Source organism: Mya arenaria, chromosome 5, assembly GCF_026914265.1.
Source record: "Mya arenaria isolate MELC-2E11 chromosome 5, ASM2691426v1".
Lineage (NCBI taxonomy): Eukaryota > Metazoa > Mollusca > Bivalvia > Myida > Myidae > Mya > Mya arenaria.
This window is the reverse complement of record NC_069126.1, coordinates 29,754,998-29,770,651: the sequence shown is the minus strand read 5'-3', so window position 1 is coordinate 29,770,651 and position 15,654 is coordinate 29,754,998. Positions and strand designations below refer to the sequence as shown.

Here is a 15,654-nt window from a genome sequence, read left to right as displayed (position 1 = left end):
CATTCTAAAGCAACGAGGACAGTCCACTGGACAGTTTACGCACAGCACTGACGAGCAGCTCCGATTTACACCCCATTATGCTGACCCCACTTACCCCACCCGCCAATATATTGTTTTTCCAGATTACATTGCAAATCACCCAGAGTTGCAATCTAAAGCAACGAGAACAGTCCACTGGACAGTTAACGCACAACACTGACGAGCAGCACCGATTTACACCCCAGTACGCTGACCCCGCTTTCCCCACCCGCCAATATATGTTTTTTTTCCCGATTACACTGCTAGTGCACCCAGAGTTGCATTCCTCAGCAACGAGGACAGTCCACTAGACAGTTTACGGCAGTATTAGATACACAATGGCAGTATTATAAACACAATAGCAGTATTATATACACAATGGTTGTATTAGATTTACAGTGTCAGTTAAAGATACACAATGGCAGCATTAGATACACAGTGGCAGTATTAGATACACAGTGGCAGTATTGCATACACAATAGCAGTATTAAATACACAATGGCAGTAAAAGATACACACAGGCAGTATCAGATACACAATTGCAGTATTAGATTCACAGTGGCAGTATTAGATAAGATACACAATGACAATATTAGGTACACAGTGGCAGTATTAGATGCACAATAGAAGTATTTGATATAAAATGACAGTATTAGATACACAATGACAGTATTATATACACAATGGCAGTATGAGATACACAACGGCAGTATTAGATACACAGTGGGAGTATTACATACACAATAGAAGTATTAGATACACAATGGCAGTATAAGATTCACAGTGTCATTATTGGATATGCAATGGCATTATTAGATACACAGTGGCAGTATTACATACACAATAGCATTATTAGATACACAATGGCAATATAAGATATATAATGGCAGTATTAGATACACAGTGGCAGTATTGCACACACAATAGCAGTATAAGATACACAATGGCAGTATTAGATTCATATTGGCAGTATTAGATCACAATAGCAGTATTAGATACACAATGGCAGTATTAGATTCACAATGGCAGTTTTAGATACACAAAAACAGTATAATATTAAAAATGACGGTATTTGATATTCAATTGCAGTATTAGATTCATAATGCAGTATTAGATACACAATGGCATTATTAGATGCACAGTGGCAGTATTAGATACACAATGGCGTTATTAGATTCATAATGGCAGTATTAGATACACAACGGCAGTATTAGATGCACAATGGCAGTATTAGATACACAATGAATGTATAAGATACACTATGGCAGTATTAGATACGCAATGGCAGTATTAGATACACAATGTCAGTATTAGATGCACAATGGATGTATAAGATGCACTATGGCAGTATTAGACACACAATGGAAGTATTAGATACACAGTGGCAGTATTATATATACAATGGTAGTATTAGATGCACAATGGCAGTTTTATACAGGTGTTCCTATCAAACTGTAGAAAATAAACACTGTTTTCAGCTTTGGTTCATCTCAAAATCTCAAATTATCAAACTTTCTATCAAAACCTTTAATTTTACCATGATACCCAATCAACACAACGTCTTTGCCTTTAAATAAACGTTTTTTTTTCTGAAAGTAATGTGTGTTTAGTAATTGAAATCCACGTATTGTATATATTACAATAGTTCTTGAATTATCCCATCTTAGACTCATGTACTGATTAAAAATCAACCCTTATAATAAAAAAGTATACGTTCAGTTACTTTGCTCAGTTGAGTAGTGTATGCACGTGAGTGCGTGGGTGAGATATATATAAAATTAACAACAATACTATTATATATCATATATATAATTATCTTGCACTGCAACGGCTAACACACCGTAAACAATTGGCTGATACCTAGTATTGTATTTGTCAATTTAATGCTGATGTATGTAATCGGCATTAGATTATTTTATTATATAAATACACTTACTTTGGCAAGTAAAATGGGAAACTGTAAATGCATTCAAATCAGATGAAATTTGCACACGACATAACATTGGGCTACGGAGGTTTATATTATCATTTCGAAAGATGTCGATGCAGTTCGGAAGTAAAATGACTAAACTCTTACGGAAACACTCGACACTTATCGAAGATCTACGAAGGCGACATGAAAGTCGTTAGACGGAAGGTATCTATCCAGTTGCTAAATCTGACAATTTATTTACTTTTTACTAATAGCCATATAAATGTATACTGTCTCCAACTTGCATCTCATTTATATGTAAATGGTTTAAATGTAAGCGTGTTTGTGTTTATTTCAATATTATAATGTGTTAAAGGTGATAATGTGAAAGAAAACTTTTTTCAAATTTGCTAATGTTGTTTTTACGAAATATTAGTTTATTTTTTGTTTTACTTATTAAAAAAAAAAAATACATTTTAATTAAATATAATAGTCCTATTGAAATGAAACAGAGTATAATAGATATAATACCGGCTTCATATTTGCTAGCAAAATCGATCACCTCATGTTTAAGAGACTCTAAACATACATTTTGATAACATAATACATATCCAATTCGTACCCGGATAGCTTAAGCAGTCGTGACTGTTTGGATAATTGAATTTCTATTTTAAGGCTTTAGGCAAAAACGGAATACACCGATCAGCTTACCGAATATAGTTTCACAAATATTCTAGTGTAAATTGCGATAAAAGAGATATTAATTTCCGTGGTTAACAATTTCGGAATAATGAGTTTCTGGAGTTAAGGAAAAAACAAATATTTTTCGGATTTATAATGGATCGAAGTCATCGATATCACTTGAAAGGTATGTACAGATTCATCGTCACATGACTGTTTGTCCTAGAAATTGGCATGGATAAGCCTTAACCGACAAACGCTTAAATTAAATACTTGAAGACACAAAATACAAATTAAACCGATTTTATTTATTATTTAATGCACGAATAGATATATTCAGTGTAAATATATTCAGTACAAACATAAGCATTGATTTTACATTCGATAATGTTGTGGAAAAAGTAACCACTTTAAGTTGTTTAATCAAAGTATTTAATTGAAAAATATGTTTCAACATAACAAACAATTATGGTAAGTGTACTTAAAGCTATAACTGTTTTCGCATAGGTGATTTTAACAACAAATCAACATTCAATAAACATTACATACTTCAAACTATTTGTAAACTTATTTTCTGCTGTCACTGTTTGGAAACCATTGGCGGATATCATAACTTAATTAAAGGACAAGGGGATAGGTTATATAGAGAGTACTTGGTTAGTGCCGTTGATGGAGGAAGTTTTTCTGGCAAGGCGGAGGAATTTATCGGGTGAACTGTTTTTCCCTGGTGACGTCAGCATACTAGGTATCCATGTTTAGATCGCCCCAAAAATAGTTCTCAAAACTGTTCAACTTTTTTTCAATACGCTTATAGTAAAAGCCATTGTATTTCAATATGTAAATTTCAATTTAAAACATAAAAAGCTTTTAAAAGTGAACAAACATGGATCAGTCGCCAAACATTATCTGATAATGTAACAATTATTCCGCAAGTCACTGAGTACAGTACACAGGTCACGGTTCAAGATAACCCGAGTTTACAAACACTCGCCACATATTAAATGGATTTAATTTATGGTGATAGTGTTGGATGTTCAGAACTGCACCAGCAAAGAGATAATTCATTTCTGTTGTAAGTGAGATTTTGTCATCCACCACAGAAATGGAATTAACTATTGTCGAATGCTGCACAGTTTCCAGCATTTGCGGGTGGGGTAAGATTTTCACCTCACATGTAGATTTTCTGGTCGATTTATTGATTATTTTACCAGTGTCATTATTATACAGAGTGATGGTCGAGTGATTGTTGAGGTCGGTTGTTGGCGGACTATTGATAAGATACTAGAACATTATTTGTGTTTTTCCTCTGACATTTCAGAATAGAAAATAGTCCCCTTTCGCGGTAACATGACCAACTGACTGTAGATAGACTTCACGTGGTCAACTAACCTTATAAATTAAAATTTACACGGCACCTTGTTATTGGACCGATTTCTATGCAAGTGGCAGGATAAATCATATTCTTATGCAGATATCCAATAGAAAATATAGAATAAATTGTTCTTAATATTTTTTTCCAGGTCGCCATATAGTCGGATTTGATGTTTGTTTACATGTGTTTTGTGAAGATATTGTTATTTTACGCTGCTAATAAACCAATTTATTTATTTAGATAATATTTCCTATTTGAGTGGTCATGAGAAATCACCCCTGGTGGAATCGATCCCCAACCTTATGGGTGAGATGGTGCCCTATACTCGGTTGTGTAGTTCCCTTCCTACCTTGTTTTCAATTTACATTCATCTCTGTCTGTTTGGTAGATCTGGGGTGGTATTCAATATTATACTTAAATCATTCATATCGTCATGCTTCATTGACTTCATTCACTGTACAGGTCCTTTATTTATATCACACAATCCGATTAGCTACATCGTTCTTAGATCCAATTAAGACAAATGTTGAATACCACCCCAGATGATGGTGTAACTCCCTTCTCTCCATACGGAACTCCTCGGCGATTTTTTATCGAAAACAACCCCGAGTGTATGTAGGTACACCAGTACAAGTAATTCGTGTTTTTAATGTATCATTAATTATAAGTAGTGTTTTAGCTTATAATTGTTGATCTAAGTTTAAATTGATTGCCAGTGAAGTGTATTTTTGCAACATTATGAAGATTCCCAAGAGTAAAGTCATTAAGTTGAACTGCTTAATTAAATTACAACGCGATCTTCTTCAAGCGGACTTAAAACGACCCGATTCCTGACATGGTAAACCATCCATATACATCCAAGGTTGTTTTCGATAAAAATGTCACGAGGAGTTCCGAACGCTAATGTTTTCGATAAAAAAGGCAAAATGCCTTTCCTCCTGAGTACAGAATAATTCAACGTTTTCAACCAGAATACTGCATACCGAATAGTATTTCACCACTTTTTCTGGTCTGCATATAAAACAATACCATTTTTTTGCGTTCCTCGTATCACTCTCTTGAGTCCCGTGCTCTCAATAAAGGCTCTAAATATTACGAACCTAAAAAAAAGAAGCTTTTATCCAATCTCTCAATCGGAGCACTTCTGCTTGGATGTATATAGAGGGTTTACAGTAATTTCAATTTAGCGTTAAAGTCTTTGGAATTTACTCATAAGAATCGTTATGTTTGTTGCATTAATAATTATGAATAACAGGGGAAAAACTCAGCTAAGTAATAAACATTACATGTTAAAACAGAACGATTAATTAATTAATACCATTACTATTGCTTTTATAACTGCTTTTACTAATGGACCGGCACGTATCCCAAATGTGTCACTGCTTTTACTAATGCACCGGCATTTATCCCAGTTTTGTCACTGCTTTTACTAATGTTCCGGCATGTATCCTAATTTTGTCACTGCTTCTATTTATGCACCGGCATGTCCCCAGTTTTGTCACTGCTTTTACTTATGCAACGTCATGTATCCCAGTTTTGTCACTGCTTTTACTGATGCACAGGCATGAGTCCCAGTTTTGTTACTGGTTTTACTAATGCACCAGTACGTATTTAAGTTTAGTAAAAGCTTTTACTAATGCACCAGCAAATCCCGGTTTTGTAACTGTTTTTACTATTGCACCGGCATATCCAAGTTTTGTAACTGTAATTGCTTTAACTAATGCTCCGGCCTGTATCTCAGTTTTGCTACTGCTTTTACTTATGCATAGTTATGTATCCCAGTTTTGTAATTGCTTGTACTAATGCACTGGCATGTATCCCAGTTTTGCAGTTGCTTTTACTTATGTAACGGCATGTATCTTAGTTTTGTCACCGCTTTTACTTATGCACCGGCATGTATTCCAGTCTTGTCACCGCCTTTACTTATGCACGAGCATGTATCCCAGTTTCGTCACCGCTTTTACTTATGCATCGACATATATCAGAGTCTAGTCACCGCTTTTACTAATGCACATGCACGTATCCCAGATTTGTTACTGCTTCGTCTTATGCACCGGCATGTATACCAGTTTTGTCACTGCTTTTATTAATGCACCGGCACAATCCCAGTTTTGTCACCGTTTTTATTCAAGCACCGGCATGTATCCAACGTGTGTAACTGCTTTTACTATTGTATATTGCTTTTATATGTAGTTTTGTCACCGCTCTTATTAATACACCTGCACGTACCCCAGTTTTGTCACTGCTTTTACTAATGTACCGGCACGTTTCCCAGTTTTGTCACCGCTTTTACTCTTGCATCGGCATGTAGCCCTCTTGTGTAACTGCTGTTACTAATGCACAAAAACGTATCGCAGTTTTGTCACCGCTTTTACTAATGCAACGGCATGTATCCCCGTTGTGTTAATGCTTTTACTTAGGCACTTGCACGTATTCAAGTTTTGTAACTTCTTTTACTAATGCACCGGCATGTATCCCAGTTCTGTAACTTCTTTTTCTAATGCACCGACACGTATCGCAGTTTTGTTACCGCTTTTACTTATGCACCGGCATGTATCCGAGTTTTGACAAGGCTTTTACGAATGCACCGGCATGTATCCCAGTTTTGTCATTGCATTTACTAATGCATCGTCACATATTCCTCATAGTATGACGTAGATGACCGTTGTGTTGTGTGTTCCGATTGCCTCCCTCCATCCCACCCGGATCTCGTCAACGATATGCCTTAAATCATATCTATATTCGTATATTATTTGTTATTTAACTCCCCTTTCAGGCGTGCTTCTGGTTGTCATGCTCGGCACCTCGACTGCATCACCTCCTTCGGTGTCGGTACACCTGGACAGCGACCCAAACCCGCTACTCGGAAACAGTGTCGTTATTGAGTGTGAAGCTGATGACTTCGATGGAAACGATGTAAATACAATTAAAGACTTATTACATAAATAGTATTTTGATAGGATATTCTAAACTTTGAACAATGGTTTCATCAGTAAAATATCTTATTTATTGCTTAAAAATAATGTATGCAGCATTTTGAAATTCTACAGTTCAAGACACTTAATAGGCAAACTTGTTGTCAAGTTGATGCCCTAGCTACTAAACGAAGCAACCGGGACTCGATTTCCGGACTGGGCATGGGTAAATGTGGTTCGTGGTCACTAAGCCGGACAAGTGGGTTTACTCCGGTTATTTCTTTATCACAATGCTAGATCTCACTCGCTCGAAAACTCGTTATGTACAAATTTGTTCCCAATAAAAGGTTCATATTCGTTGTGATTAAACAGGTTTAAATTAAACCTTATGATCATTAAGACGTCTTCCATGTATCGTTGCTATACACCGAGCACGTTAAAGAGCCAAGAAATCAAGACAAGGCAATATTGTGATTTGAAAAAAGTCTTCAAACAAAGATAACTTCACTATTTATTCACCATTTTAAATGAAACAAAGCGCAATATACGCCGCTTACGGAGCCCCACCTTCGGTCTTTTACCAGGGTTTGATTGCGAGTTTAGTTTCTTTAAACACTTCGACAACCTTTTTCACAATACGGCCGTCTGACGGAGCACTGTCAAAATATTATTTTGGAAACAGGTTTGTCGAAGTGTTTGATGAAACTAATGACTTCATCAAATATCGGAAATAAAAAAATGCAGGGATCTTTAAGCGGCATAGACTACCCTTTGTTTCATTTAAAATGGTGTAAAAAAATTATATTTGATTTAAGTCTTCATTTAAAGCAAATTGTTACGTTCCGACGTAGCATATATGACGTAATTTATCACGTGGTATACACACGCTGCCATAGGGCGCTAACGCTTAATTTAGAGCTGACAGCGGGCATAAATGTAAAAACTGTGAAACATATCAATTCGATATTTTCAAAGTTTCAAACAGTGAAATATCAATTTAAGTTCACTGATAAATCTCTGTAACACCAGAAAGTATATAATAATTAGCTGCAGTTGTATATTTTAGTCAAAGACCCTGCTATTCCCCGGACCAGGGGTGTGTGGTTACAATTGACTTGTGCATAACAATACTCAAATAATTAAATACAATACGAACTTTACGTTATAACTATGACAAGGATTTACATCTGTTTGACCAACTACATTGTATTTAAATACATCTCGTCTAGCTTTAGGATAGGCGTCCACATGCAGACGCGAAAGGCAAAACATTGGTGCATTTTGTGTTGCAGGTCGTCTTTAAATGGACGTTTAGGAACATGCAAATTGAAAATATGTCCTCCCGGGGGAAATACATGGAAGAGCTGGATAGTTATTACTCACACCTGACTATTCATGACATAGGCCATGCTGACCTGGGACAATATGAATGTTTTGCAAGTAGTAGCGCAAATGGACAGCTGTCGGACAAGTACAACCTAAATTTTGATTTTAGTAAGTAACAATACCATGTTAACTACAAGTCAGGCCCAGTAGTACACCGCCTACGAAGCCTCAGATCTTCAGCCAAATGTTAACTTAAACGAGAGACACACAATAAACAAAACAGCGCAGATTGACCCAAGGGCGGGAACCAGGATTGGACGTCAGAGGGGCGTGACTTAGGGCGTGACTTAGGGGCATAACCTTTTGACTTGCGTTTCTCTCTCAGAACCGTTATTTGTTTAGTTTAAAATGTTGGCAATGGGGTGACTCGCTCATGTTTTTGGACCAAAAAACAATTCCCGATAATGCATCTGAAAATACTTATTTTATCATTATATTACTCTATGACATCGAAATTTCAGAACAAAATACCGTTATAGCATAAAAAGGTGTTTGGGTTTAACCCTCGCCGGTAAAGTCAAGAAAAAATTAGAAAAGAGCCGGCTAGTCCACATGGCCACCGGGACTTTAACAATAGTGGTGGGGATGTTGACCTGTCAAGGATAGATTGATAACATCACGCGATAATGTCAATCAAACAATCACGCAACACCGCTGCCGTAATTAATTTTCAATCGCGTTACTAACGCTAATGAAATCGTGGTCTTCAAAGACGATATTTGACCAAATATCAAAATTTGCTGAAGGGTTCCAGCTTTTGGTATTTTTGTTTTAACACTCCTTATGATCTGCCATACTTTATTTCGTAATTAAAAAAAAGTGCTTTTTACAAACCATGAGCGAGTCACTTTAAAGATGCACTCTCACAGATATACCATTTTTACAACTTTTTTTTGGTCTTGGAAAGAGCAAGTTTTTGCGTAAATATCTGCAAACCAATGACAAAGTATTGCTGACAAAAGATCAAATCGCAGATTTTCACATTTCCGTTCGAAAATTATTGTTTTATGGCTTAAACCGTTACTCACGTTTTAACTTAAACCGTTTCTAATTGTTGAAGAAAAATGCATAAAACATCATTTTTTGAACATAAATATAAAAATCTGCGATCTAACTTCTGTCAGCAGTCTTATATAACTGGTTTCCATGGATTCTCGCAAAAATCGGCTGGTTCCAGGACCAAAAATAAAAACAAATATGTCAAAACGTTCAATCTGTGAGAGTGCAGCTTTAAGGTACCCCTCCAAGAAAAAAATATTTCTAGCCTGCAATGGTGCATTTTGGGAGTATGCTATTACTTTTTTTCTCCTATACTTAAAAAAGTTAACTTTAACAGTTTTAGGGGACTAGATCACTGGCACCGGATTTTCAAACTTAATCATTTTTTTTTAAAAAATCAAAAAAATCTTATAATTTCTTACTAAAAATTATAATACCGAATATGTGAAAAAATATGCACTTTGTATACTTATACTTATACTTATTTTTTCACTTATTCGGTATTATAATTTTTAGTAAGGAATTATAAGATTTTTTTTTATTTTTAAAACAAATGATTAAGTTCAACATATCATTGATCTCACTGAGACCAATAACAATATAGTCCCTTTACTTGAAATCGTTGTATGAACAAATCTATACTCGGTTTGATGGAGAATGTTCTTCGACAGTAATGAAATGTGCAAACAAAATTAAGGTTCCCTAGAAACGGCTCAAAGGCTTAGTGTAACAATTCTGACGGTGAATAAACATTCCCACAATACCCCAAAATATGGGTTATTACACATTTATTGGTCCATATCTTAAGGGCCTAGTTTAAGGAATGTTTGGCATGATGATCCCCTGCTGTGCATCCCCTGTGTATTTGTTTATTGGCCCAGGGCCATAAAAGGTTGACTATATCTATGATAAAACTTTAACTGCACAGCAGGGTACCCAGATCCATGATATGACAGACAACACAAGGCAATAAAGATATAGATCAATACACAGAAGTTGTGTACTATACACAGTTCTAGGGGGGGGGGTCACTTATAGAAGGCTTAAACTAGGCCTTAAAATGCCATCTGTGTCTGTTACTGTCGATCAGGTCACAGACCAATGGCTTTTGATCATAACTGACGCAGCCCATTTTCTTTGAAAACGGCCCAAACTGAAATTATCCAATACACGATGCACATGAAATTTGGCACCTGACTGTGACACCGGAGTAATTAACAAGAATTACTGGGCATTTATGCTCATTCTAAAGAATAAGATTGATGATTGTGTTATTTATAAGGGTAAACTAAAAACCTGCTAGAAATGATGTCTTGTTCATTTCAATATAAAATTCTCCAGAACTGCACAACAGGACACTCAGATCTGAGATCTGATAGCCATAAGGATTAAGATCAAAACACAGAAGTTGTGTGCTATACAGAGATGGGGGGCGGTCACTTATAGAAAGCTTAAACTAAGGTCTAGTTTAAGGAATGTTTGGCATGCCAATCTCCCGCTGTGCATGTCCTGCACTGGTGTCATAGTAGAGGCTAATTTCCTGTTTATTTGTTTATTGGCTCAGTGCCATTCAGGGTCCATTTCTATAATAAAACTGCCAAAATTGCCCAGCAGGATACTCAGATTGGTGATCTGATAAGACAATAAGGCAATTAGATTAAGATCAATACACAGAGGTTGTGTAAAATAAGCGTTTATTGTTTGTTTTTTTCTTTAGGATGGGGGGGGGGTGTCACTTACAAAAGGATTAAACTAGGCCTTTAAGCAGTATTATGTTGTCTTTAATCGATAATTCATATTCATTGAGCACGATGATTCTGGCGTTAGGATTTCATTATTACTCGATATATCGATAAGCAGATAGTGATATTATGACATATAAATGGAAGTTATGCATACAATGTACGTAGAGCTTATATCTTTGATTTCTTCTTAATAGATCCATCACTTTACATGAGCAAACGCCAAGCAAAAATCGGTGATGACGTAACCATGGTATGCAGACACAATCCGAATCAGGTACCTGTTCACACGTTCACTGTTTGAAATTGATTATGGTCCATCTAAAATTATACTTTTTGATTTTATATTTGTCTCTAAAAAAAATAATGAGTTTGTGTTTCCTATTAAATATATTAGATTTGCATGTATTTTTATGGTGCAAACCATGGCCAAAGTTTTAGCGTTGCATCATACTACAAAATTCCGTTAATTTGAAATTTGGGTTGCACCATTTAAATACAAGCAAATCTAAAATATTTAATAGGTGTACAAGCAAACATAGTGAAGTAGTGCATAGCCCTAGAAATATTTCCATATCTTTTCTGTCAAAAGGTGATTTAGAAATTAATGTCACTTACTACTTTGTTTACATCGGTTGTGACCCGTGGCGATCCATGTGAGAACGCCTTTAAGTCACGTGATTCCTCACCCTGCATTTGTATGATATGAAACAGACATGGGTAAGCATATAGTACTTGGATGAACGAAACCGTTTTAATATGGCTTTCAGTGTGTTATGCGTAGTTTATGTTCAATAGTTGTTGTTTTTTTGGAATGAGATTGCAAAAGGGTTGTATCGGCTTTTTGGCTGTATTGGATTCATGATTGATTCAAATTTATAAATTAAGAGAGAAACTACAGCGCATTTCCCTGCAGCCACCTTATAATTTTCATTTCATTTTCAAAACGCACATGTATAGGTTGACAACATAGGTCAATTCCACTTGCTTAATACTAGTCCAGTTATGCCACTTTGCAGACGAGACCTTGCGTCGCATTCGGAACTCCTCGGCTATTTTATCGAAAACAACCTCGGATGTATTTGAACGGTTTATATACTCAGAAATTAGTATGTTTAAGTCCACTGCAAGTAGGTCGCGAAGTTATTTAATTAAGCAGTTAAACTTAATGACTTAAATCCTGGGAATCGGCTTTATTATATTTGCAAAAATACACTTCACTCGCAATCAATGTAAACGATCAATAAATACAAGCTAATACACTACATTTAATAAATGATATAAATAAAACTACTTCAACTGATGTACCGGCATACATCAGAGGTTGTTTTTGATAAAAATGGCCGAGGACTTCCGAATGCTTGCGTCGTACTCAAAGCTCATGTTTTACGTTATGGCCATATATCGTACAATATTATTACGTATTTGACTTTATGCTTTTATTATTTTGTGTGACGAATTTTGTTCTAGGGGGATTGGAAATTCGAGAACAGAAGGGGAAATGTTATTTCGTCGGCTGAATACTTTAAGCGATTTGTAAACCATGTGACAAGCTTTGTCGCACCTGTATATATGAAGAACATTACGCTGCACAATGTTACTCTGGAGCAAAGTGGAAACTACATTTGTTTCAATACAAGAGGCCAGCCGAAGGAAGATACAACTACATTAGAAGTCAATGGTAAACTCAACTTTACGATTAGTGCAAGGGAAAGAACTCTTCCCGCTCTTGTTTAATCTTTCATTCGAAAAGGGTTTTAAAACTGACAGATTGATAGTGTTGACATATTTTTTTATCTTTTTTTTTGTCTTGGAATGAGCCAATTTTTGCGTAAATGTCTGGAAACTTGTGATATAAGACTGCTGACAATATTTTTTAAAGCAGATCCTAGTTTTCATGCTTACGTTTGGAAATTGATGTTTTACGGGTGAAAGCGTTACTAACGCATTAAAAAATAACATGTTCTTTGTGAGTTATCTTATTTGAGACAAACATATCAAAACTGTCAATTTGTGGGAGTGCAGCTTTAAATGTGAATAGAAAGTTTGAACGATGACTATCAGTACCTTTATTATCTACAGGCAGTTCTCAATGTTCAACTTTCCGACTCTAGAACACGAATGTAAACAACATGATTTATACTTTGTATAAGGATTCGTGATAAAATGATATCAGAAAATGATGCTTTCCGTGTGATTCCATGATCAACACACTTAAGTACAAGTTTTATTTGAACTCATTGTGCAGTGGAAATCTATCTAAGATTTAAGAATGGTCCTAAAAGAGATTCCGCAGCTAAGTTTATAAAACTGATTAATTCTTTGGTTTAGTAAGCCGCAACGTATTTTGATTTGCCAATATTTATCCAATAATAACCACTGACCAATGAAATCACTGAAATGAGAAAAGTTACCAAATGACAATCATGTGGACATGTTAATCAAGCTTTATACAATTAACTGTAGTGATGTCTATATTGTACACTGGTATAGGGTATCACTCATAAGTATTCGTTTTTGTTTTTTCTGGGGCTCGTTTTTCGGGATAGCTAGATGGGTTTTGAACTAAAGATAGACGCTAAAAATAAAGAACTATTTGTTATGGTCTAATAAAAAAAATATCAAAAATTATGACATAAATGTATTCAGTCTTTTTGTTGATACTGCAGGAATGACGATCAATTGCCATAGCCAGAATAATGAGGATATGATTTTAACTGAGGGTGTTGATGATACAATTGTTTGCACTGTCCAAGCCAATCCGGCTATTGAAAGAGACGCTGATGTCGGCTTGTGGTGGTCACCTACCGTTGGCAGTGCCGAATTTGAGAAAATACCTAACGATGTGTAAGTAATTTTCGGTGGCACAGAGGTGACATCCGCAATACTTTGTGGCATCAACTTAGTAAGCTGTGGCCACGATTTTATAATGGCCTCAAGTTACTTAGTTGTGGCCACGATTTAATAAGTAGTGGCCTCAACTTAGTTAGTTGTGGCCACGATTTTGTAAGTTGTGGCCTCAAGTTACTGAGTTGTGACCACGATTTAATAAGTCGTAGCCTCAACTTAGTTAGCTGTGGCCACGATTTAATAAGTTGTAGCCTCAACTTAGTTAGATGTGGCCACGATTTAATAAGTTGTAGCCTCAACTTAGTTAGCTGTGGCCACGATTTAATAAGTTGTGGCCTCAACTTAGTTAGCAGTGGCCACGATTTAATTTTAATAAGTTGTGGCCTCAAGTTACTGGGTTGTGTCCACGTTTTAATAATTTGTGGCCTCAAGTTAGTTAGTTGTGGCCACGATTTTTTAAGTTGTGGCCACGATTTATTTAGTTGTGGCCTCAACGTAGTTAGCTGTGACCAGGATTTAATAAGTTGTGGCCTCAAGTTACTGAGTTGTTGCCACGTTTAAATTATTTGTGGCCTCAAGTTACTGAGTTGTGACCACGATTTAACAAGTTGTGGCCTCAAGTTACTGAGTTGTGACCACGATTTAATAAGTTGTGGCCTCAAGTTACTGAGTTGTGGCCACGATTTAATAAGTTGTGGTCTCAAGTTACTGAGTTGTGAATACGATTCAATAAGTTGTGACCTCAAGTTACTGAGTTGTGAATACGATTTAATAAGTTGTGGTCTCAAGTTACTGAGTTGTGAATACGATTCAATAAGTTGTGGTCTCAAGTTACTGAGTTGTGAATACGATTCAATAAGTTGTGACCTCAAGTTACTGAGTTGTGAATACGATTCAATAAGTTGTGGTCTCAAGTTACTGAGTTGTGAATACGATTTAATAAGTTGTGGTCTCAAGTTACTGAGTTGTGAATACGATTCAATAAGTTGTGACCTCAAGTTACTGAGTTGTGAATACGATTCAATAAGTTGTGACCTCAAGTTACTGAGTTGTGAATACGATTCAATAAGTTGTGGTCTCAAGTTACTGAGTTGTGAATACGATTCAATAAGTTGTGGTCTCAAGTTACTGAGTTGTGAATACGATTCAATAAGTTGTGGCCACGATTTAATAAGTGGTGACCTCAAAGTACTGACTTGTGGCCACGATTTAATTAGTTGTGACCTCAAAGTACTGAGTTGTGGCCACGATTTCATTAGTTGTGACCTCAAAGTACTGAGTTGTGGCCACGATTTAATAAGTTGTGACCTCAAAGTACTGAGTTGTGGCCACGATTTAATTAGTTGTGACCTCAAAGTACTTAGTTGTGGCCACGATTTAATTAGTTGTGACCTCAAAGTTTTGAGTTGTGGCCACGATTTAATAAGTTGTGGCCTCAAGTTACTGAGTTGTGGCCACGATTTAATTAGTTGTGACCTCAAAGTACTGAGTTGTGGCCACGATTTAATAAGTTGTGGTCTCAAGTTACTGAGTTGTGAATACGATTTAATAAGTTGTGGTCTCAAGTTACTGAGTTGTGAATACGATTTAATAAGTTGTGGCCTCAAGTTACTGAGTTGTGACCACGAGTTACTAAGTTGTGACCTCAAAGTACTGACTTGTGGCCACGATTTAATTAGTTGTGACCTCAAAGTACTGAATTGTGTCCACGATTTAATAAGTTGTGGCCACAGTTAAAGTTAAAGCCACAATATAAATACAGTGTTGCGGATGTCTGTT

At 36.0% G+C, this 15,654-nt stretch overlaps 1 protein-coding gene across 2 annotated transcripts in view; it reads left to right on the top strand.

Annotated features, from left to right (window-relative positions):
• The first annotated feature begins 2,588 nt into the window (after positions 1 to 2,588).
• LOC128234314 (uncharacterized) overlaps positions 2,589 to 15,654 on the top strand; it is a 31,678-nt gene continuing 18,612 nt past the window's right edge. For both annotated transcript variants that reach the window (XM_052948485.1, XM_052948484.1), the window contains exons 1-6: positions 2,589 to 2,798; positions 6,760 to 6,899; positions 8,191 to 8,392; positions 11,223 to 11,302; positions 12,496 to 12,706; positions 13,695 to 13,872. In XM_052948485.1, coding sequence (XP_052804445.1) covers positions 2,768 to 2,798; positions 6,760 to 6,899; positions 8,191 to 8,392; positions 11,223 to 11,302; positions 12,496 to 12,706; positions 13,695 to 13,872 — 842 coding nt within the window. In that variant the 5' untranslated portion in view covers positions 2,589 to 2,767. The remainder of the gene's footprint in view (positions 2,799 to 6,759; positions 6,900 to 8,190; positions 8,393 to 11,222; positions 11,303 to 12,495; positions 12,707 to 13,694; positions 13,873 to 15,654) is intronic.